This window comes from Panthera pardus, unplaced genomic scaffold (genome assembly GCF_024362965.1).
Source record: "Panthera pardus isolate Hobbes unplaced genomic scaffold, ASM2436296v1 HiC_scaffold_13, whole genome shotgun sequence".
Classification (NCBI taxonomy): domain Eukaryota; kingdom Metazoa; phylum Chordata; class Mammalia; order Carnivora; family Felidae; genus Panthera; species Panthera pardus.
Genome location: NW_026526688.1, coordinates 39,953,053 through 39,977,871, shown reverse-complemented (window position 1 = coordinate 39,977,871; position 24,819 = coordinate 39,953,053). Strand labels below are relative to the sequence as shown.

The following is a 24,819-nucleotide window of genomic DNA, read 5'->3' as shown; positions in this document are numbered from 1 at the left end:
TAAATATTTTCTATTTTTGATCGAGCTTACATGTAATAGTATCTAAGATACACATCATGTATTTTTGGCAGTAGCCAATAATGTAGGTGCAAGCTTTTTGGTTTTTTTCACTGAACCCAAGTCAAATTTCCAGAATTAAGTAGATGATCAGATGTGGCTCAGGAAAGCCTTACCTTGTGCATCTCTCCTCCAGGAATGAATTCTATTCTGGTGTACGTTGGCCACGAGGTGTTTGAGAACTACTTCCCCTTCCAGTGGAAGCTGGGGGACAACCAGTCACACAAAGAGCATCTAACTCAGAACATAGTCGCCTCTGCACTTTGGGTGCTCATTGCCTACATTCTCTATAAAAAGAAGGTTTTTTGGAAAATCTGACAGCTCCCACCCAGATGTGTTGCTGGCAGACTCTAGTGGGCCTGGGGGATGTGTTGAAGCAGCCTTTATTAGAGGGAACCATTAATTAAAAATCGATAGGATGTGTGTTTCCAGATGATGGGGAAGAACCCGATGTACTCTGGCTGGTTTACTGTGACACAGCTGTTCATCAGAACCCTGCCTGGATATTTGGGACTTCTGTATTTGCAATGGAGTTGTCTTTTTTTCTCCATCTTCTATGTAAATGTATTTAGAACCTCATTCTGAGGATTTCTCATATAACTTTCCAACAGGGAATTACCGTGGGCATTTTGCGTCTGTGACGGATAAAACAACGTAAAGTCTAATTTGTATTGACCTTGTTTTCCTGCAAACGGCCTTTCCACATGCACACGTGCCAACCAAGAATACCATCATTTCTGTTGCGGCTGACTGTGAGGCTTATCGAATATGAGGTGTAGTAATGTAGCCTAATATTTTCTGGTTAAGTGCACTTTAATATTTCAAGAGAGAGTAATTTCCTTTTCAGCTCTGCAAGGCATTGCTGGTCCAAAAAATGCCTTTCTATCAGAAGCCATTCTCTCCTGTTCCCCACTTGAAAAAGAAGTTAAAATATAAATGTGTTATTCCCAGTCACTCTTGCTCCTAGTTCCCTACTTACGTACCTGTTTGTCTGTCTGTCTACCCATCTATCTGTCTTTCTGTGTGTCAGATGGTAGCTGGCACCCAGGGTACAGTCGTGGCAGAGAGAAAACACACTGTCTTGCTTGTGGTGCCAGTTCCACCATCCTTGCCATGTGAGATGCCAGCAAGTCTTGTGGCCTCTCAGGGCCTCAGTTTCCTCATTTGTGAAATGAGGGAGAAAGTGATGACCTCTCTGGTCCCTTCCAGCTCTTAGGCTCAGTGAGGCAGGATACATCGATCGTTTTTCTGAAATCCTTAGGAAAATAATTTTATTACAGAAAACTTCAAAATAAGTGATAATGAAAAGGTTAAAAAACTCTCATTGGAGTAAATCTTTTCAGAATGACCCTCCACAGTGGAGGCAAGCAACTTTCCTGCTTGGAATCCTAACACCGAAGACATGGTTTCTCAGGAGTGAAGACAGGAGAGCACGCAAAGGGAAACAGCACGTTTCATATGATGCATCATCATGCTTCTGACTTTTCTGGGAGAGTTCCGTATAGAAGGAAAGGTGGAACAGGTTGTACTTCGCGTGGTGACCCGGGGCCACCTCCACGGGGCTGTGGCTGTTGCCACTGACAGACGGCTGTCTGGCTGGTGTTCCAGCTTGGACCTCTACCCCGGACCCTCAACTCCACTGTAACGGCCCGCTGGACCCTCCGCCTGGACGCCCGCCGGCACCCATCCTCCCTTCTTCCCGCCTCTCTTCCCACATTCAGACTTTTCATCTGGATTTTCCTAGCTCGTGGATGGGTCTCTTTGTCTCTAGGTATGAAACTCCGTCACATTTCACCCCCCTTTACCTCCTTTATCTCCGTTTTCCATATTTAGCCATTCTCCTCTCTTGTCACTTCCATCCCATCTTCCATCCGAAAAGCCTGCATTCTCACTGTGGCTGCCTTGTTACTCTAATCCGGGCTCTTGTAATCATTTGTTTTTAAACCTCTTTTTATATATTTTGAGAAAGGGAGAGACAGCATGTGAGCGGGGGAGGGGCAGAGAGAGAGGGAGACACAGAATCTGAAGCAGGCTCCAGGCTCTGAGCTGTCAGCACAGAGCCCCATGTGGGGCTCAAACCCATGAACCTCAAGATCATGACCTGAGCTGAAGTTGGACATTTAACCGATTGAGCCACCCAGTTGCCCCTATAATTATTTTTAAACGGGCCTCCTCCTTCAGCCCTTCCCTCTGTAAAGTCGCTATCCATTGCCTCTAAATTAAGCTTTATAAAGCAGAGCTTGAGTAAGATCACCTCTGCAACAGCTTTGCCTGGCATTATGTATAGAACCACCCTCAGGGGAGCCCACACAGCTTCCAGACACATCTTCCAGCCACCTGTCCCATGCCGGGCCCACCCTCCTCCTCCTGCCTCAGCACTTAGCACCTCCCGCTTCTGACTTTGGAGTCTTCTGGTTTATTTTTTTCCCCTTAATTTGCTCCCGTGTACACCTGACCTGTAGACCCCCTACTTCTAAGGCAACTTCTCTAATCTCATATTTTCATCCAAAAGTAGTATTTTCTTCCTCTCATAATACTCTACTGGGATCAATCCCATGGCATTTTATCACTTTCTGCCTCGTATGATGGTTCCCTTGTGTACATGTCTAATTTCCCGCACTAGACTGTGAGCTTAAGGGCAAGAATTATGTCTTGTTCATCTGCGTATTCCTCCTGGTGCAAACACAGTGCCTCGTACTTAGGCGCTAAATAAACATTTATTAAAGCAAAGCAATGGTGGTGGTTTTTTTGACAGTATTTTAAATGCTGATAAAATGAGTGTGTGTGGTGTGCCCCATGAAAATGTTCATGGAGCTAATGCGTACAGGATACTGAGGAAAGCTGCCGCTCCCCTTCTCTTGCAGTGAGCCACCGCACATGGTCACGGTGTGTCATCATCCCAAATCGCAGCAAGCAGAGCTAGTTGGGCCTCTCCAGATGAGTTATCCAGAAGCATTTCTTGAATGGGGGAGTATTTCAGGGGGTATGGAACCGGAAGGACCAGGTAGTCCTGATTCAGCCTGCTTGCAAGGAAAACACCTCACGGAAGGCCTGGGGTGGGCTGGCTCCTGCACACTTCCCGGAGCTCAGCCAGCTCACTTCACTGTGAGGGAAGTCACAGCATGACTCCTAAGATACTTGACGCCTTGCTATTGTCAAGCCAAGGTGGTTTTCCCTCTGGTAAGGCATTAACATTATGACTGAAGGGGGTTCCTGGAGAAATGGTAAACTCTGTATTTGCCTCAGTTATTTGTCAATGGGCTGCAGGTTATGATGAAATGTAATTTTACCTGTCATTTCCTTCTTGCCTTTGTTCCCCACATCACTATGGAGGGGTGATGTTGAGGCTCCAGGAAACTGAGTCGATAGGTTTCTGGAGGTGGCTGTTGATAAAATTGCCTTTTAAATCTTGTAATTTACCAAGCAAGATACTTGTAAATTGGGACTCATGTCCTGTAAGACTGTGATCCCTATCAGTTGGCCATTTGTTTTCTTTCCTCTCCTTTGTCCTGGGGCAGCCAGAAGTGCCTGAGGAGTTATCACACACATCCCACCTGGCAGGGGAGACGGGGCAGTGTGCTAGCCTGCACTTTGTCCTTAGCCCACCCCTTGCTCGCTCATTATCTAATTGTGTATGTCAAGACACTGCCGTTGGCAAAAGATGCCATTATCTTGCTGGCTTTCCTTTGCCTGCAAAGAATTCCATCCAAAGTGCGGGCTGTGAGGACAGCTGGCCTCACTCCCAGCTAGTGGTGAGCACACGGCTTCCCAGTGTCCCATTACCATTTTGGGTTCTGGTGGAATTCTGTCCTATTGGAGCTTTCTGTATAGAAATCAGTTCTGTGGGTTTGTTATGCCCAGAATTCGTGATCCCCAAATACCTCCAGGAAGCCGAGACTGATGTAAAAGCAAAAGAGCCTTTATTCGAGCTAGCTCGAGCTCAATCCCCTACCTGCACCGACTCAGCAGTGAGATACCAGGGAGAGAGCGCGAGTTTCAAAAGGACAAAGGTTTTATTGGGGCCTAGGGGCAGTTGGTGAGGTAATGGCTATGGCCTCAGCCGATTGGCTGGGGAAGGGTCCGAGTCCTGTTAGGCAGGTGAGGCGGGGGTTACTCAAGGGGAGGAGGTGTGGTCAAGGTGAAGGACACAGAACAAGATGGAGTCGGCAGGCGTAGGCCCGCCCTTTCAGGTTTCCCACCTTTTATGGCTGTTCTTATATTTGCTGTGGTTTGTAGCCATGCCCTTCTACTTCGATACAGGAGGTAGTTTTCCTTCTGATATTTAATTGAACTCCAAAGGTGGTTCAGCTTGTGAACTGGTCCCTCCGTCTAGCCAAATCCGGCCTGTGTCAGCTCTGCGCAGGTACAGTTTGTATCAGTTTAACATATCCCAGGTGATGCCCGTCCCAGGTCAAAGAGAAAGCCAGCTAATGAGCTGAGGGCAGACTAATACTACTGCAGTAGGGGCTGGTGTGAACTGAAATCGTTTCCTGGAAAAAAAGGCTGGAGACGTTAAAGGCTGGGTGTGCGGGAAAGCCACCGAGGGCGTGATGGGGTCGGTGTGACTGTCTGGATTTGAGTTGGTGCTTCTTGTGATGGGAGGTGGTGGTGCCAAGTGCAAAGTGCCCACCTAAGTGAGGCCCTTTTTCTCCTGGATATTTACATTTCAGAGACAGCTCTGGGTGGTAGTTTTACATCTCAAAGGGCAGCGGAAGGATTTATAATTGCCAGCTTTCTAAAAATAACTGCCCTGGGGGGGGGGGGGTTGTTCAGAGACCTATCTGCTCACCGTATTTTGGCTGGAACATGTTTTGGCTGCAGCTTTCTCAGGCAGGCATTTTAAGGGGGGCCTACGTCACCCTGGGTCCATGGACTTATGGACCAGCTGCTAGAAGCTGTCCTGGAGTTGGGTTTGGATGGGTCCTCATGTGCCAGAGGTCTGCAGCCTCCTCCTGGCCCCTGCCTTGTCTGCAAACTTGATCTGAGTTTCCGTTTTACTCTATGGCGTTTCCCCTGCAATTCTTCACACAGGAGGGGCACCACTGAATTATAAAAGATGATTGGTTCTTTTTTATACCTACACATTTGGGTATCAGAAAGTCTTGTTTTCATGTATACTGCCCCCAAACACTGATCTGAGTAAGGATTATAAAACCAAAAGGTAAGAGTGTTTAATTTGAAAGCTGTTTTGGGTCCAACACACTCCTCGATAAAAACAGGATGGTTTATATATTTGTAATCAACATATTAAATTGGCAAAAACTTTTAAAACGAGCTGGGGGAATATTTTCTGAAAGCAGATGTCTATTAAACCACTTTACTGATTTTAATACAGTTGACCTGTAGCAGGATCCTTGCACAGGGAGTCGTGACACAGAAGTTTTTCTTTCCAGGAAGCAACTTTATTCCTGCCAGCACCATTCAGTTGGGTTCCTACCCAAAGAACTGAGTCCCGAACACCACATGGCATAGTTTTTATGTATTTTTTACTTCTTTGTCTCCCATATTTGGTAACACAAAAACATGTAGTCTGATTAAGTGGTCTCATGTTACAAGGTCCTGAGGGATGTGGTCAAGTAATAGAATAGCAAGGTTGTCTTGAGGTTTTTTTTTTTCTTCTTTAGGGAGGGGACCCTACCACAGACCCCTGAACAACAAAGGTTTGAAAAGCACGGGTCCATTTATACATGGGCTTTTTACAGCACAGTACTGTAAATGTATTTTTTTATGATTTCCTTAACATTTTCTTTAGCCTCTTTTAAGTTTATCTTAGAGAGCGAGAGAGAGTGCATGCAAGCAAGGGTGAACAGGGGAAGGGCAGAGAGAGAGGGAGAGAAAGAATCCCAAGCAGGCTCCCAGATGCAGGGCTTGAACTCACGAACCATGAGATTATGACCTGGGCTGAAATCAAGAGTCAGATGCTTAACAGACTGAGCCACCCAGGCGCCCCTCTAGCATACTTTAAGAATATAGTATGTAGTACATATAATATACAAAATACGTGCCAACGGTTTATGTTATCAGTAAGGCTTCTAGTCGACAGTAGGCTATTAGATAAGTTTTGGAGGAGTCAAAAGTTGTATGTGGATTTCGACTGTGCAGTGAGTGGGGGGCATGCCAGCACCCTCAGGGGCCCCCTACATTGATCAAGGGTCAACTGTGTATCTAAAATTTTTAATGCACATAACTGAATAACTTCTTAGCCTTTCATTCTTAGCCCCTAGAAACAATATTTGTCTGATATTTACCTGACATACTTCAGGACAGCAAAAGAAGGAGATAAACCTGAGAGCTAACACTTGCCGAGCACTTGGGACAGTTGTTCATCCACAGATTTCACAAGAGGTAACACTTCTTCACAGCTGTGAGGGGAGTGCCTGAGGCACAGAGTTAGCCTGTCCCAGAGTGGGGGGTGGGGGGGTTGGGGAAGGGCAGGAAAGGGCTGGGAGTCAGGGGCTAGGTGGAAGGGAGGAGGTGCCTCGCCCCCCCACTGGCTGCTCCTTCACTGGAAGTTTACTCAGGTTCATTTTGGCACAAAAGTTTTCGGTATTAAAACTTCCTGAATGAAAAGGTCTGAAAAGTATTTTGATATGTAATACCTACCAAAGCCTAACTACGGAAAAGAAAACCTTGAGGTCATGAATACTATCCCTTTAAGTAAAGTACACTCTTGTTCAGAATCTCACAAGAACTGAAATAAATTTTTAAAAGCCCCAAATTTAGAATGACTTTTATTTACAAAACAGGTTCTTTTGTTTTACAAAACTTACAAAAATGACTTAAAAATAGAAATAGCTTCTTAGGCTCTTGGGAACTACTTTTAAGCAACAAGGAGTCAGAACTCAGATGGTTTTCTTCTTTCTAAGAGTTGTAACAGCAACATTTATGAATGCTTTATCGCTTCACAAAAAAATCACACGGCTCTGCGCTGCCTTCCTCTGGTGGAAAGGGCTCTGGTCAGGCCAGAGTCTGAAGGAGCAAGATCTTCTCGTTGATGCAGAACCTGTGTAGCACCACCATCAAGTTCTCACCACAGCGGGACACCTGACGCTCCATGGCCAGGCGGAAGTCCTCCTTCACGCCCTTGGTGATGCCCCGAGTGACTGTGTGGTGCCTGAGGGCAGCGACAGGGAAACAGGTGGACACCACAGTTAGTGCCGGCATCACCGGTCAGTGTTTCTGGGGCAGGAGTAAAACCTGACTGAAATCTACGTATAAGTAAAACATTTAAAAAAGGAAGAAAAGCCCTAACCAAACAACCCCCCCTGCCCATTCCTTCTCAGAAACTTAAAACTAGACAGACATTTCCCCATTCCATTAAAGTCTCTTTTAAACACCCAAACATCCAGTAAAGTGCCACCCTCTTTGCTTCTGAACTCTTGCAGGTCTGATGCTAACGCATCCCTGTGCTGACTTGTGCACAGTTCTGTTACTCTGGGCCGCCTGGGTCCAGTCCACGTGGCCACACAGCTCCTGTCCGGACAGGCCAGCCGAGTGCAGAGGCAGCAGCAGGGAGGAGGGAGAGCAGAATGAGCCAGTCACCACACTGAGCTCGGGCCTGGGGCGCTGTGATAAGGCTCAGAGAGGCCAGGGGCTTGTACACAGCCACTGTGGTTCCAAGCGGGTCTCTCTCCCGGTGATGCCAGAACAGGACAGCTCTGCTAAGTGCTGAGCCCACCCAGACTCGGTCTGTGTGAGAAGCAGCGGGAGGAGCTGGAGGTCCCAAGACAAGAGTCTGGCAGCAGTGGAAGAGAGAAGCAAAACCGCCAAAGAACAGCCAGTGGCCTGCAAAAGCCTACTGGGGACCAGATGCGGTCCACGCGCTCAGGAGGCGTGCACCTTTGTGGAAGGCTCAGTGGGAGCGCACGCAAAGTGTCTAGCTACGCCCGGAAGTTGTGCTGCAGAGAAGGAGCTCACAAAGGAAATCCCACAAAATCCCAGAAAACTTAAGGCACCAAAATGAAGAAAGGAAAAGAAAACTCTAGCAAAACTCAGTGGGTTCAGTTAAGAGGAGAGGAGTTTTAACTACCAGGTGAGTAATGTAGTAGGTGTAGACCAATAGAAGGCACCTCCATTCCCCGTGTCTCTACTGCCTCACTTCCCTCAGATACACTAACAGGGATTTTAACTTAGCTTTTTATATACTGGCCAAAATAAAACTGTTGAAACCACTCTAAAATGTTCCTGATTTTTTAAAACTTGTATTATCATATAAAATAAAATACAACAGAAGTCAAAAAGTTACAATGCAACAGAAGTAAAAACAAAACTAGGCTCTGTCAGGCTAGCAAAGATATTACAGGACACTCTACAATGCCCGGCATTTTAAAGAACTATACAGTAAAACAGCAGCAGTGCCATGGAGAAAACACAGGGTCCTTTGTGGACATTTTCAGTGAAGTTGGCTGGTTCACTCAGTATTAAGGGCACAGTGTCAGTGAGGCTGAGGCCATGAGTCACACTGGGAATAGACATGGACCCATTTCAGCAGCCCTGAGATCCTCTTTTCTGCGTCTCAGACTGCAACCCCAAATGGGAGCCAACCCACTGACCACCCGGAAGTTACTGGTATTTGCAGACAGCAAACTAACAGGCTTTGAAAGCTCAAAGCAAATTCTTCCCTTAACACCAGTAAAAATATAATAAAATGTGTATCCTGCTGATGGCTCAATGGCATTGTTTCTACATATAAAGCAGTGCAACTACTCAATTATATTTCTATCAGAGTCTCTATTCCTCTGGTAAGTTTGGATGAAGATGAGAATTAGTTAGCTTTTGTAGTTTAAGGGCCGGATAAATCAGCTAATAAAGGCAGCATTCCAAATATTTTCAATTTAGAAAGGGAAGGTCTGAAAATCAGTATCAGTGGCAGGGAAATAGTGTGCTAAGGCCCAGTTAGACCAGAACATCAACACTGGTCACTAAGATGAAAAATCCACAAATAAAAATTTATTTAAAATAAGCTTCAGCATCCTTACATATTTATGAATGAATGCCTTATGTTTTATCAAAAGAGATAACACAGTCTAGTGCCTAACCTAATGTGCACTTTAACACAGTTTTTTAATATAACTTCCATTTTTTTCCAGATCCATAATGATTTTTAAATTGAACACAAAAACACTGGCAACTTATGGAAAAAAATAAGAAATGTTACAATATTACAACCAGATGGTTTGCCAAGGAATGCAGAACAAATTAAAAAAATAAATAAAGCATGAAAAAGAGCACTGAGGCACAGAGAGCTGAAAACCATGGGCAGTACAACATGTGGACAAAACGCACACTATGAGCAGGTGTTTTCCACTTGGTACCTGTCAGCAGTCTGTATGCTGGGCTGAAGCACAGGTAAGAATTCCTGCTGCAGTAACCCCATGGGAGGGCTAGAAGGCCTTTAAAAAACAGCAAACAGCAGCATTCAAACACCCACACCGACTCACCCTGCACTGCAAAAACAACACGCCAGAGAAAATGCACAAGACTGGAACAGACTATGCAGAAACCCTTGAACTTCCAGAGGGCCCCTGGCAACAGTGGTGTCTTGGGGGAGGACGGGAGAAGCTAGCAGCCTTCTCCCTGCACCTGCTGCTGGGGCATGTCCAGAGCATCTTGTTCCGGGGCCCCGAGCTCAGCCCACTCAACATCTGGTGTAAAAGCCACCGAGGAAGAGGATGGCGGGATGCAACTGAACAGCAGTGGGGCTAACACGTGAGAAGACACATTTCAAATCCAGCCTCCTTCACTCTCCACTCTGCTCAGGCCCCCGCCAATCCCACTGATAAACCTGGGGATTGCTGGTAACCATCGTTGCCAGGACTGAAGCCTCCAACTGAAGAGGCACTTCCAAGAGGCCTAGAGGGGCTGGCAACGTGTTTGATAAAGAAAGGTTGAGCCTGAATTTCAAAAAGTATTGAGAAAAGGAATAGATGGGGGCAAAAAAAAGTCTGGGACCCATGGCTTTGCAGAATTTCATAACAAAGATTTAGTGCACAGGACACTGTTTTTCCATTTTCATCTAGTCTAATGCCAACTAAGAGACTGCAAATATCAGCATAGAAATAGTTCTCTATTTTAAAATATGTAACGACAGAATGTCTATGTAATGAATAAAGGGCTTATTCCTTCTGTTGGTCAGGCCCCGGGTGCCCTCAGCATCGGTACTGTCCCCACTTGGCATCTGAGCAGGCCAGGATGGACTCACAACCTTACCCAAGGGGAGGGCTGTATACTGCTCTCAACACCTCTGCTACTCAGCTGGAGGCACCCCACAAAGATATGTGATGGCTTCAGAGAATTTGTTTGGAACCCAAAGGGAAAAGGAATATAGATAGTTTTACTCAAGATTCAAATCCTAGCCCCCTTAGACGAGCTCTCTGGCTTTCACAGCATCCTTCTCCTGATGTAGTTTATGGGTAATTTGAAACGCAGGTTTCAAATGAACTTTGAGATTCACACAGCAAAGACTGGGCAAATTCCTACAAGAAATACGGCTAAGTAACAATCCCTATTCCTGCTTCCACGATGATAGAACAGCAGGCTTACCAAGAGGCTTAATGGTCTTCAACAGGGAGTTAGAAGAAATTGAAGTTTATAGTGACCAAGGTGGGGGAGCACGGAATTATCTCTCAAAGCCTAGACACGCATGCTGCGCATCCCTACCTTACTCTAAACAACCCTTTACAATGAGATCATCTGGGCACTGAAAAGCCCCTGCTTTCGTTCCTTGTCCTAGGGGTTTCTGCAGGTAACCAGGTCACTGTTCAGCACCATACAAACTGCCTACAGAAGAAAGGTTCAGTATAATGAAATTTGAGATCCAACTGTTGATTTTTTAACAGCCCGTTCCCTCACATCTCCACAAATGGTTAAGCATTATCTGAAGTGAGAGATCACCTGTAAGTATAACCCTAAGTAAATGGAGTTGATGCTACTAAGGCTGTCTCCAGATTACGGTGATTTGGATGGTGACTGTTACTGTGAATTAACTAAAAACCTATTAATAATAGATATGTTTTGTATATCCAGCCTCAAAACCTAGGAATCTTTTAAGCCCACAAAAGGGGTTACCTAAGCTCCCATATCAAAAAAGTCATCTTTATTCTCAAACACTGTTAAGAGTATTTTAATGATGCAATTATTTTCCCCATAATTCTTAGTTGTAGTCTTGCAGAAGAGAATGGAGAGAGGAAGAGGAGCATGTCCAGACCGGCTCACCTAAGCATCCTACTGTATAAAGGTCTTGTGTTTTTAAAAAAGAGCATTTTGTTCTGTTATTTTAGATATTTAGAATATTTATTAATAATATTTACAAGATGAAGGACAAAAACCCCATTTAATCTCCTCTCATTCTTTAGAATGGATTCCACAAGACCCTTTTCTCAACAGGAGTAATGTTTGCTTATGCCCCAAATTACTGAGGTGATACATATCCAGAATGAGCATCTCATACTTCCCTCTCAACATCTCTAAGGCTCTACAAAGATAGAACAAGATGTGAATTTTTGCTCTCAATAACTGAAAACTTGTTCATGTCACAATTGAGAGAAAAAGGAAAATGTTTTCAGCCTTAGTAACACTCCCTTCTCACTCAGGGCTCAGTCTCTTGCAGTGACTCTGACAATGACTCACAGCCATGCTGAGTATGCAGGACGCAAAGGAGGAAGTATGAAAATAAAACTACACGTGGCATTTACAGCACAGAGGATATATTATCCAAACTACAATGAGTATTGAAGGATAGAAGCAAGATTTATGAGCTATTTAAAAATCATAAATGGTCACTAACTTTATCTAGGGGTGGGAGGGCATGCCTGAGACCAGGCACCCCACCATTATTTCTTGGGGCAGGTGTGTTTTGCGTGGGGGCACTAGACCCAGCTACTGTCCCTTGTGCTATGTAAGCAATTACTGCTTAGAAAGGCTTCAAATAAACACTGAAATCCAAGTATAGTTTCTAAATAAAGTCTGTAGTTTTCCCTAATCCAATACAACTTTAATTACACATGACTCTTCTTAATTAAAAACATCTATGTCTAACCAGAAATTTATAGGGTTACCCTGTCAATTTTGGAAAGGAAAAGATAATCATGAATGAGACTTCTGTTTAGTGAAAAGGTTTCAAAAGTGACAGAGGTACCCCAATTTGAACAACGTTTTACTGGAAATGTACTTAAGGAAACACCAAGTTTCAGAAGGTACCCAGAATCAACTCTACTCTCAAAAACAGAGACCAGGTTTGGATTCCTTTCTATTACATTTCTGAAAGACACACGAACTTATAAATACTTCCTACAAGCACACAAAAGGTGAGCACTTAGCACAGAAGAGCAAGACAGCATGCTTACTTGATCAGCATTCCTTGATTGGGTAGTAATTCCAGATGGATTTTCCCACCTTCTTGAGTTCTTAAGTAGGCGAATTCCTCCAGCATATCGATATCTGCAGGCCAGATTCAGGTTAACCACATGTAGAAACAAGGTACCCTGCTCTCTGAGATGTGGAACAGGCTTGCAGTGACTGTGTAACTTGCCCATGGCCAACCCGCTAACTAGAGTCAGTACTGGAACCCGGGTCTGTCTTGTTGCCAAATTAGTGATTCTTATACCAACCAAACCACCTCATTAAGATAAATTTATTTCTCATACAGATGCTAATAAAGACATTCTGTATGGTCATAACAGCAAAATCTGTTTTTGGTTTTTTTTTTTTTAAGTAGGCTTCACGCTCAGCACGGAGCCCCACATAGGGCTTGAACTCACAATCCTGAGATCAAGACCTGGGCTGAAATCAACAGTGGGACGCTTAACTAACTGAGCCACCCAGGCACCCCAGCAAAATCTTTTGTTTTCTTAGTAAGAAATGAAAGTGGCAGTGGTGTTGTATCCCTGAAAATAGTTAAGAAATCCTGCTCTAGGCGCTTGGACAAAGACAGCACATTCCTTACACCATAGGTGGTCTTTCCCTAGGAAGAGTATGAAATACAACACTTCCTCCCTAGTGTCAAAACAACTGCTGGGCTACACGCATGTTTGGTGGGGACTCAGTGGCAGCTGTAACAGCTGTGACATGGTGCTCTAACAGCTGACCCCCGGGGGACAGTCAGGGCCCTAAGAGAGGCCCAAGGAGGCCCTCTGCCAATAGATGAAGGCCAATGAACTGTTATATTCTATGGCCTCACAGCCAATCTGGGCCTGTCAGGAACCTGAAGGCTATTAATTTAGGCATCTTGGGTATCTTCCCAGAAGTCGCTGCAAGTGGAAAATGTATTTGGGCTACTAATATTCCTGATTCATTGCATCACCTCTGTGAAGCCTTTTATGACTCTCATGAGACCAACTGCCACAGTCCCATTTTTAATCACCATTCTGTCTTTCTTTCCCCCAGAGAAAACCATTATTTCTACCTAGAATGGTTGATTTCTTGTACCATGTGTTAATTCTATAAAAAAAAAGTCAGAATTTCTTATGCTTAAATAAGAAAAAGGATACTTGTAACATAATTGAAAAAATTCTCATATTGGAAATTTCCTTGTTGGCAAATCTTATTGACAGCTTTCAAGAAGAGATTCTCTCCCCGTGGCCACTCTTGCTGAAGCAAGACGATCACATGCCCCAGTGCCATGTCGTCCCTGCTGTCTGTGAAAGCTCGCAGCTGCAAGACAAGGATTTGTGCAGACACAGAAGGAAAAGGAAACCATGGGGTGATCTTAAATATGTCAAATATCACTTCCTTAAAAAATGCTGCTATATGGGGCACCTGGGTGGGTCAGTTGGTAGAGTGTCTTACTTTGGCTCAGGTCATGATTTTGTAGTTCGTGGGTTTGAGGCCCGCGCTGGGTTCTGTGCTGACAGCTCAGAGGCTGCAGCCTGCTTTGGATTCTGTGTCTCCCTCTCTCTCTGCCCTCCCCTGCTTGCACTCTGTCTCTCTCTCAAAATAAAGATTAAAAAAAAATGCTGCTGTATGAAAATGTGTGATATCAAGAACAAAACAGAATACCCGCTTGCTATGCAAACATCACAACTGCCTTCTGATGGGGGTGGGTCCTAACCAAAGAAACCTCGGTTCCCTCTGTGCTGTGAACAAGGTCTCTGGCAGCGCACTCTGTGAGCATTGTGATGGGAGCTGGATGTGCATGGTGGGCTGGAAGCTTTGTCTTTGGGAAAAGGGCAACAGAAGTTGAGTCGTTCTGTATATCAGAGAGAGGAATTTGGGGATTTCTTTTAAGGGGACGGTTGTGGGCCAGGGTGGGCAAGAAGCCTTGTAGGAGAGGAGGGTGTGAGGAGAACATGGACTGGGGAGAAGAAAGGCACTGAGCAACAAAGAAGGAAGCAGGTGTGTGAACTGGAGAAACGGCAAAAGAACTTTTTGTTCTAAATGAGCAGCGAGGCTTCAAATCACACTTCAAATGGTTTCTGTCTCCCCAGGTGATTCTGACCATGAGTTAAATCCGGGAATTATGGCCCTAAAGCAGAGACCCAATACTGCTGTTCTCCTGCTCACAAGCCTTGGTGAAATGCAGGCCGAGGCTCCGCTCCACCTGCAGCCACAGGCCTAGTGTTCTTCCGACAATCTTTAAACTGGCCCAGTGGTCATCTGGTGGTGGTCATCCTAATGCCTGGAATGCTTTTACCCCCCACATCTTTAGGATAATAAACTCACATCCCTCTACGAACCCAATGGCATTTGTATTCTCTTCTTCTAGCCAATACATTCTGACATACGTTAATGCATAAAGTATTTACTGAACATCACTATGGGCAAGGATATTTGCATAACTGTCCCACTATTCTTTGTAAACTGCTCAAGGATGGGGGTCATCTCCTACTCATTAGTGCCTAGTACAGTTCACAACTAGTATTTGTCAATTCCTAGCTCATGTAATCTCCCCACTACACCAGGTCACTCTAGATCATCACAGCAATGTTCCAAATTAAATTTCTTTCATGCCAATCAACTTTCAGCTTACCTTAAAACAAGCTAACATTAAATGCAGGCAGTACGGCATGATGGCCTTACTGGTACAAGGCAGAAGCTTCAGGTCTGAACCTAATAAAAAGTCCACAATATGTTTGTTATTATTGAAGAAAACAGCTTTGAAAAGCAAATGTTTAAGACTATTTCCAGAAAAAAAAAAAGATAAGCAACAGTCATATGACTTCAAATATAGTTAAACCATGATTATATGTAGTGATGATGAAATTGGTTTTTTGAAGGGTCTCTGGATTTCACTTAATCAATCTTCTTTCCTAACCCTGCTTAAATACTTTTTAAAAAACATTTCAAATGTATAGAAAATTACATAAAGAATATTACAAATACCACTGTGATCAACACTCAGCTCTATAAAATGTTAACATTTTGCTTTAAAGATTTTATATAAAATATCACAAATTCAGTTGAAGCCTCCTGTGTACCTTTTTAGACCATGTCCTCTTCCATCACCCTAATGTAACTATTATCCTGAATGTGATGTTTTTCATTTCTATGCAACAACAAAGAAGAAAGTTTTGCAAGTGTTCAGTTTACTATATAAATGGCATCATATTATATGCATCCTTCTGAAAACGGTTTTTGGTACTAATACCTATAGTTCTAGCTGACAGTTTTTACTCTTTATGTATTATTCTGCTATTTACATATGCCACAATTCATTTATCCATTCTTTTATGGGGGACACTGAGCTATCCAATTTTTCACTATTACAAACAATGCTGAAATAAACATTCTTATATACATTTTCTTGTGCACTTGTGGAAAAAAAACTTCAGGCAATAATTTTCCAACCAAGACCTTAATCCTTTCCTTTATGGTGTATGCTCTTTATATCCTAAATCCTTCTCTACCCTGAGGACAAAAGTAGCAAGAAATAATGGAGATGTTATGCACACATATTTACACATGTTTATGTATCTAAAACAAAAGGTTCATTGAACAAAGGGTTCAATTTAGCCTTTGTACAGGAGATGCACTCATTTTAATGATACTATTAGACTCTACGTCATTAAAAAAGAAAACATTTGTTTGAAATTCATGACCCAGTGGGTAAGGACCCAAGTTGGAAAGGCACTGATCTAAGAAATTTAACTAGAAGAGGTATACAACTAGGTAATGAGATGTTCAACTGCAACAGCTAAATTGGTCTCCAAAGTGTTGGTGTGAGTTTATATACCTTCCAGAAGCAGACGGGCAATGTGTGTCTTCATATCCTGGTAACCAGGGTTGCTACTTTCTAATCCCTGCATTCTGATGTGTGTGAAATGGTAGCTTACTGTTTTAATCTGAAGTCCCCATATTGCTAATAGGTTAAAAGTTTTCTTTTTTTTTTTTTTAAAGTTGAACCTATGAACCCACAAGATCATGACCCGAGCCAAAATCAAGGGTCGGATGCTTAACTGACTGAGCCACCAAGGGGCTCTGAGCGTTTTTTCAAATAGTTTGTGGCCATTTGGATTTCTGCTTCTGTGAATCTGTTCGTATTCTTTGCCTGTTTTTCTGTGAGGGGTTGGTTGGTTGTTTCTCACTGGTTTGAAGGAGCTGTTTCAAAATTCTGGATGCTCACTTTTTGTTGATTCTGTGTGCTGGACAATTTTCTTACAGTCCATGGCTTAGCCTTTCACTTTGATGACACTATCTTTCATTGGTATTTTAATTTTACTGGGACTAAATTTATGTTGTATGCTTTCTGTAGCCTAAATCCTTCTCCACCTAGAAGGCACAAAGAATCTTTTCTGTATTTTCTTCTAAAAGTTTGGAAGTTTTAGTTTCCATTTTTAAATCTTAAAATTTAAAGAATTTTTGTGTAGTGTGAAGGAGGGATCACATTTCTGTTGTTTTTACATTTGGATCAATTATCCCAGCACCACTGATTAGATAAATTCACTCTTCCTCCACTTAATTGCAATACCACGTGCTTCTTGGTTCTCTATTCCATCAGTCAATCTCTATGCCAATACTACACTATCTTTATTACTATAGCTTTAAAATAAGTCTTGATGTCAGCTAGGTCCAGTCTTACCCACTAGACCTGCTTCTGTTTCACAGAGATACTTAATTTTCAAGGGGTCTGGGCTATTTCTTTCTTTCTTTTTTTTTTTAAGTCTCCCAAGTACCTTAGAGAGCTTCAATAATGATCAAAATTGTCATGCTTTTGTCTTCTAGGAAATTTTTAGTGTCTTAATAAATCTACCTACTAGTCGCAAAGACCTTTTCTTATAAAAAATGTTATCGTTTTAACTTTTCCATTTAGTCTCAGCCCCATCTCAGCTTTCCTTTCTCCAAAGAATTACTCTGGTGTCTTCACTAAAAATCACCTGACCATATTTGTGTGGGTCTCTCTGGGTTCTCCATTCTTCTGCCCATACTGTTTGGATAACTGTAGCTTTACTCAAAAGTCTTGCTATCAGGGGGCGCCTGGGTGGCTCAGTCAGTTGAGTGGCTGACTTTAGCTCAGGTCATGATCTCACAGCTCATGAATTTGAGCCCCACATTGGGCTCTGTGCTGACAGCTCAGAGCCTGGGGCCTGCTTTGCATTCCGTGTCTCCCTCTCTCTCTGCCCCTCTCTTGCTCGCACTCTTTCTCTCTCTCAAAAATAAACAAACATTAAAAAAAAAAAAGTCTTGCTATCAGGTAGGGTAAGTTGCCCAGTTTTGTTAGTCTTTTTCAAAACTGTTTTGGCTATTCTAGGTTGCACTTCTATATAGATTTTAGAATCAAGCTTGTCTAGGGGCACCTAGGTGGCTCAGTCAGTTGAGCATCTAGCTCTTGGTTTTGGCTCAGGTCATGATCTCATGGTTCTTAAGTTCAAGCCCCGCGTCAGGCTCTGTGCTAACAGTGCAGAGCCTACTTGGAATTCTCTCTCTCTCTGCCCCTCCCCTTCTCTCAAAATAAAGAAAAAAAAAAAAAAAAAAAAGTCTGATGGGATTTTAATTGGGATTGCATTGAATCTGTACACACATTTGAGGAGGACCAGAACCCTAAAACATTGGAGTCTTCTGATCTATGAACATGATTTTGCATACTTTTCAATACATTTATCCCTAAGTATTTTATGTTTTTTGATATTATTCTATTTGGAGATTCCTTAGACTTTTCTTTTTTTTTGTTTTTTTTTGTTTTAACTTTAGCTATTTTGAGAGAGTGAGAGAGAGAAAGAGAGAGGGAGAGAGAGAGAGGGAGGGAGAGAGAGAGAGGGAGGGAGAGAGAGAGAGGGAGGGAGAGAGAGAGAGAGAGAGGGAGAGAGAGAGGGAGAGAGAGAGAGAGGGAGAGAGAGAGAGGGAGAGAGGGAGAGAGGGAGAGTGGGAGAGAGGGAGAGAGAGAGAGATCACACACGTGAGTAGGAGAGTGGCAGAGAGGGAGAGACAGAATCCCAAGCAGGCTCTGCGCTATTAGTGCAGGGCCTGATTCAGGGCTCAGTCTCACCAACTTAAGATCACGACCTGAGCCGAAATCTAGAGTCAGACACTTAACTGACTGAGCCACCCAGGCACCCCCCTTAGGTTTTTCTAACATAGCCACATACGTTGCTGCAAATAAAGGCAGTCATATCTGTGAATGAAGATAACTATTTTTCAACCTTTATACCTTTCCTTTTCTGCCTATTGTACTGGCTAGAATCTCTAGTATGTTTAATTGAAGTGGTAAGAGGAGATAGATACTCTTATTAAATTGTTGCTGATCTTGGGGAAAGCATTTGATATTTCATAGTTAAGTACGATGTTGAGGAACATGTTTCTAGTTTGCTAAGATTTTTTAATAATTATGAATAAATGCAAACATAACTGCATAAATGCATATAGATACATTTCTATCTGCATCTATTAAGAAAATTATGATTTTTCTCCTTTAATATATTAAAGTGGTAATATTACAGGGACTGATTTTCCTATGTTAAACCACTTTTGCATTCCCAGTATACTTGGATATGTATTACCCTTCTTATATACTGCTGTATTCTATTTGCTAAGACTTTGAGGATTTTAGAATCTATGTTTATGATGGATACTGGCCTTTAATGTTCTCTTCTGGTAATGCTCTTACACGATTTTGCTTTTAGGGTTATGTTGGCCTTAAAAACTGAATTGGGAAGTGTTCTCTTTTACTCTATTTTCTCAAAGAGTATGTGTAAGATTGGTGTTACTTCTTCCTAAGTGCTTGACAGAATTCATCAGTGAAGCCATTCAGATCTGCAGTCTTGTGGGAAGGTTTTTGATAACAAATATAATTTCTTTGATAGATGTAGGAACATTTATATTTTCTATTTGATCTGTGTCAGTTTTGATTAGTTGTGTTTTTCAAGGAATTTTTCCATTTCATTAAGTTGTTGAATTTATTGGCATAAAGTCATTAATAATTTATTCTCCTAGTGTCCTTTTGATTTCAGTAGGATCTGTAGTGACATTCCTGCTATTGGTAATTTGTGCTCTCTTCCTGATCAATCTTGTTAGGAGTTTATCAATTTTATTTTTTTTTCAAAAAACCCAACTTTTAGCTTCATTAATTTCCTCTATTTCATTTTCTATTACATTGATTTCTACCACTAAAATTATTTCCTGTCTTCTATTTTCTTTGGGTTTAACTTGCTTATCTTTTTCTAACTTCTTTTTTTTATTTAAGTTTATTTATTTTTGAGAGAGAGAGAGAGAGAGAGAGAGAGAGAATATGAGAGAGAATGAGAACACAAGTGGGGGAGGGGCAGAGAGAGAGAATCCCAAGCAGGCTCTGTTCTGTCAATGCAGAACCTGATGTGGGGCTCTAACTCACAAACGGTAAGATTATGACCTGAGCCTAAATCAAGAGTTGGACGCTTAACTGTCTGAGCCACCCAAGCACCCCTCTTTTTCTAATTTCTAAGTATTACAACTAAATTTATATAGTTTTACAATCAATGTGCTACTTGAGGTGAAGCTCAAAATAGCCTACAAGCGATATGCCAGGAAACACTTCTTAACGAATCATCTGCAAATTTTCCGAGAATTGATAAAGATAGGAAAAGGAATTATCAGATATTCTTCAGAGATAACAAACTCAGGAAGTGAAGAGAATTTTGGAAGAAAGATTTGCAGCTGCTTATGAAATCAGTGCCAAGGACAAGCTTGGCAAGGGATTAACTTTTTATATAGTCTGTCAAACCCTGCAGATCATGTATCATCTCATCAGGAATTGTAAAGAATTTTCCAGCCTTGGGTAAAGCCATTTTTACAAAATAAGAATAAAACTTGTCACTGTACCTTTTCTAAATTTGGGCTTTATTTTTGAGGGTTCTTCCTGTGATTTGCCTCCATCTTGAATGGGGAGTACCATGTAGCACATCAAATCAAGGACTTTTTCACATGTCATCTAAAGAAGATCAGATGAAAAGGTACTAATCTGAAATTTTCTCACCGGAAGTAAATCAACATAACAACTAACACACTTATAGCATACAACAGGGCAACGTGTGTACATGTAGGTCTACGGTGTGGCCTCAAATTTTTAAATTTTTTTTTAAAGTTTTATTTTTATTTCTGAGAGAGAGAAAGAGCACAAGTTGGGCAGGGTCAGAGACAGAGAGAGAGACAGAATCTGAAGCAGGCTCCAGGCTCTGAGCTGTCAGCACAGAGCCTGATGCAGAGTTCGAACTCACAAACCACAAGATCATGACCTGAGCTGAAGTCAGACGCTTAACTGACTGAGCAACCCAGGCACCCCTCAAGACTATTTATGGGACCATCACTGTTTGCTCAACAGCAAACGTAGAAAAAGTAAGATTAAATATAGGTACTAGACTTTTGAGGGAATAATAACTCCTTCTTTGCTGGTAAAACAAAAGAACAAAAATTAAAAATTAGTCAAGTATTACCTAAACTACCTATGTGTTTAACAGCACAGTGGCATCCAAAGGAAGAATATCCCAGTCTTAAAGACATTTACTACCTCAATGAAGAGAAAAGTCAACAAAATGGGACACAGAGTAGTGGATTAAATGGTATGATCTAGAGCATAATTTAAAATGAAGGAGAAATATATACAAGCTAAACTAGCTGGAAACAGTTTATGTAGGAAGGTTACCTTCACCAAGTCTTAAAAGGGGGGCAATGATTTGAAATGTGGAAAAGAGAAAAAAGCAGTTTCAGAGGAGAGAAAGATGTGGGGAAGGGCTGGGTATTGTTTAAGTAAAAGGAGGGTGTGGTTTAGGAAATACACAAAACTGGTCAGAAGCTGCACTGGTGCTGAGGGAAGCCTCAAGTGCCACACTGAGCAGGCTGGTCTCCATCCACAGACAGTAAGCCATCACCTACGGTCTACCTGTCCAATTCTAATGTTAACAACTAGATTCCATTTAGGGAGCATATTCTATGTGTCAGGCACAACCCTCTCATTATCCTCATTCTACAGATGAGGAAGTGCAGTGTTAAACCCATGCCTCTTAACCTTTTTCATGTCTTGGCACATTCAGAAAATATCTGTAAGGCTGCTCAGAGCTGGCAGTACTAACCTGGAGGCTCCAGCTGCCTTAAGCCACTAACTAAAAGGGTCAGTATCTTGGCACATCCAGAACTCACCCATGGCCACAAGGGTGTGAAGCTCTAGCTTCAAGAGCTCAACAGCTCGGTAGTTAAAAACTTGAACACTGGAATTAGAAAGCTTGGTGAGGTAACTTGGCCCAGGTTACAGAGCTGGCAAGTGGGAAGGCCAGGATGTGTACTCCAGAGACATATGCTACCATCCTTCAATGCCCACCTCCAGCCAATCTTTTTTGTAAATCCCTCCTTGACTACATGGACCCTGGTGAAAACTCCCTTCCCTGAATGCCTACTGTGCATATGTCAGGGGCACACCACTTAATATCTGACTTTTAACTGTCTTATATAAATACTTGCACTTTTCTCTGTAACTCAAATTATATGTCCTGAATGCAGGGATCCCACATTCCCCACACTCTGCTTATATTTTCCACCCCAGCACGTGGCTCAACTCTGGGCACTTTGGAAGTCAATATTTCAAGTAAGTGGAATGATGACAGCAATAGGAAGCAACGACCGTAACTTAGAGATAAAAAAAAATTACAGGCAAAAAACTCAGTTCAGAGCCATTGATTAGGATGGTAGCAAAGGAAATAAAAGGCACTACACCAAAGACATTAGCTTCATACTGGAAGAATCAAAAAGATTAGCTAGAGTGAGAGGCAACCATTTGATTTGAGAGTGTCGCATCTACGGGCCAGAGAACGAGGGAAACTCACATCTGGATGTGATGGGTCTGAGCTGAAGACAGACAGCTGAAGGCAGCTGGGATCAGGAATAAGTTATAAACCAAAGAGGTAGGCCTAACTGCGATCAGCTTTAATGGAAGTCCTCAAAGAGAATGAATTTGCCTACCTTACTTAAATCTATCCGTTTTATATTCCCTAATACAATGCTGAACAGCAGTGCCTTGTGTAACTGTCTAATTCTGTATGATATATGAATATCTATGTGAGTAAATAATATGTTTTATTTTAAATTCTTAGAAGGAATTTACTAAAACTTACAATTAGGTACCTAATAATTACATAAATGATGGCAGAAAAGTATTTTCAATTTTCAATGCACATACTTTACATACTAATTGTTTCTTCCTACATGATGAATTATAAATTGTGTTTCAAAGTTTAAGTTTAAAAACCTAATTTGGGGTTACTAATCACAAAGTAATCAACTTAACATATAGAGAGATGAGAAGAAATCAGAGTTTGTGTGTTAAGTTGTGGTCCTGAATTTATACAGTACCCATGTTTATATAAAGAATGTGCTTATCACTCAATTCAAACATTTATTAAGTATCAAAGCTGTGCAAACCACTGTGGCAGGTGTTATGAGGGACTTAAATGTAAAGAACAGGGTCCCCACCCTGTGGTAGCAGGGGCTCACAATCATAAAGGAAACAGACCTGGAATACCCCATGAGGTATAATCATCATGTAAAAAGCAAATCTGAGGCTCAGATAAGCTATGGAAATCCTCCCTTTCCCACTTAGTATATGCCTCTTCTGTCCAAGTACAATAGGACTGATTCTGCTCTAAAGGGAATCCAGATAAGAAAGTAAAGAAAAAAAAATCATCCTCCAATAAAATGGAATCTGAAAAGTACTGAAGTCTATTTCAGGAAAGCTGTAAGTAAACAGAAAACGGAGTAAAACAAAATCATCAAGATTTTCATCAGCAGATTAGTTGATTAAACTCTAGGCAGAAAGACCCTTTTTCAAATAAACATGCGCTGTATTAAAAGCCCACTATAGGAAAAAGAGGAAGCCCCAGGGAAGCTTAGTGAATGAGGGTCCCCGTGCAAGGCACACACTACTCACTCTGTACTCTCCTAGAGCGAAGTGGCAAGTCGCTAGCTGGATGAGTGCTCGCTGATGCTCCAGGGTCCCCTGTCCCGTGATCTGTGGCTGAGGAAGTGATCCCTGGAGAGCTGCTAAATGATGCAGGCTGGCTATTGCTTTTTTATATTGACCCTAAAAAAGACATAACAGCGAGGAGATGAAAAACACTGTCATTTAAATAAATCTCCAGAGTTAATTAAGCAAGCAGCAAGCAACTCCAAATAAGGTAGCTCTGCTTGATCATCAGAGGAGGAAAGAGGAGACTTAGCAATAATCAAACCAACTTACTTAAAGAAAGATGGGGGGTTCTCAATGGAGGTACTTTACACATACAAAGAGTTTTCTCTCTGGTCTTAATTCCTTTTTTTTTTTTTTATGTTTATTTATTTTGAGAGAGCGAGATAGTGCATGAGCAGGGGAGGGGCAGAGAGAGGGAGACACAGAATCTGAAGCAGACTCCAGGTTCCGAGCTGCCAGCACAGAGCCCGACGCGGGGCTTGAACTCACAAACCATGAGATCATGACCCGAGCCAAAGTCGGACCCTTAACCGACCGAGCCACCCAGGTGCCTCCCCACCGCCCACTGCTTTCAGTTTATTTAATGATTTTTTAGTACCCTCTACACTCAAAGTGGGGATTGAACTCATGACTCCAAGATCCAGAATCACATGCTCTACTGACTGGGTCAGCCAGGCACCCTTGGTCTTAATTCTTAATACTAAATAAAATAACACCAACTTTTGGATAACGTACATTTTGGATATACCATTTCTTATAAATATTTTACTACTAATACCATCTCTCCTTTACGTAGGATGGAAGCAGCACCCTGTCCATTTCAACAATGGAGGCTGGGAGCTCTGTACCCCCATAGGGAATTTGCTCTCTCCCTTCCAGGCATAAGGAGAGCCAGGCAGAAGGCCTCCATCACAGTGCAGACAAGGAGGGGTAGGAAGTATTCATTTTTTTTTTTTTTTTTTAATTTTTTTTCAACATTTATTTATTTCGGGACAGAAAGAGACAGAGCATGAACGGGGGAGGAGCAGAGAGAGAGGGAGACACAGAATCGGAAACAGGCTCCAGGCTCTGAGCCATCAGCCCAGAGCCTGACGCGGGGCTCGAACTCACGGACTGCAAGATCGTGACCTGGCTGAAGTCGGACGCCCAACCGACTGCGCCACCCAGGCGCCCCGGAAGTATTCATTTTTTATTGAAAAGTAAAAATCTTACTTTTACAGAGGGGTGTGGCTGGACATCACAAAAGTAACACAGAAGATGCAGCCTTGTCATTTTGGGGTTATTTTGAAATGAAAGACACAACATGTCTTCAGAGCATGACTAGTCTACAGAAGAAACACGCACACCTCGCATGCTACAGTCGGTTCACAGTAATAGTCATTCTACACAAACACAGGAACTTA

The 24,819-nt window shown here is 42.4% G+C and overlaps 2 protein-coding genes across 7 annotated transcripts in view; one reads left to right on the top strand and one right to left on the bottom strand.

Annotated features, from left to right (window-relative positions):
• HGSNAT (heparan-alpha-glucosaminide N-acetyltransferase) overlaps positions 1-2,787 on the top strand; it is a 52,940-nt gene extending 50,153 nt beyond the window's left edge. For all 3 annotated transcript variants that reach the window (XM_053901007.1, XM_053901006.1, XM_053901008.1), the window contains one exon: positions 194-2,787. In XM_053901007.1, coding sequence (XP_053756982.1) covers positions 194-375 — 182 coding nt within the window. In that variant the 3' untranslated portion in view covers positions 376-2,787. The remainder of the gene's footprint in view (positions 1-193) is intronic.
• Positions 2,788-6,771: 3,984 nt separating this feature from the next.
• The window catches only part of INTS10 (integrator complex subunit 10), a 32,630-nt gene continuing 14,582 nt past the window's right edge, over positions 6,772-24,819 (bottom strand). For 3 of the 4 annotated variants that reach the window (XM_019440615.2, XM_019440616.1, XM_053901005.1), the window contains exons 12-18: positions 23,378-23,530; positions 20,284-20,392; positions 15,023-15,102; positions 13,545-13,707; positions 12,402-12,495; positions 9,372-9,449; positions 6,772-7,171 (exon numbers count right to left, since the gene is read on the bottom strand). In XM_019440615.2, the coding sequence (XP_019296160.1) occupies positions 7,015-7,171; positions 9,372-9,449; positions 12,402-12,495; positions 13,545-13,707; positions 15,023-15,102; positions 20,284-20,392; positions 23,378-23,530 (834 nt within the window). In that variant the 3' untranslated portion in view covers positions 6,772-7,014. The remainder of the gene's footprint in view (positions 7,172-9,371; positions 9,450-12,401; positions 12,496-13,544; positions 13,708-15,022; positions 15,103-20,283; positions 20,393-23,377; positions 23,531-24,819) is intronic. The other variant, XM_019440617.2, reaches the window with a different exon arrangement.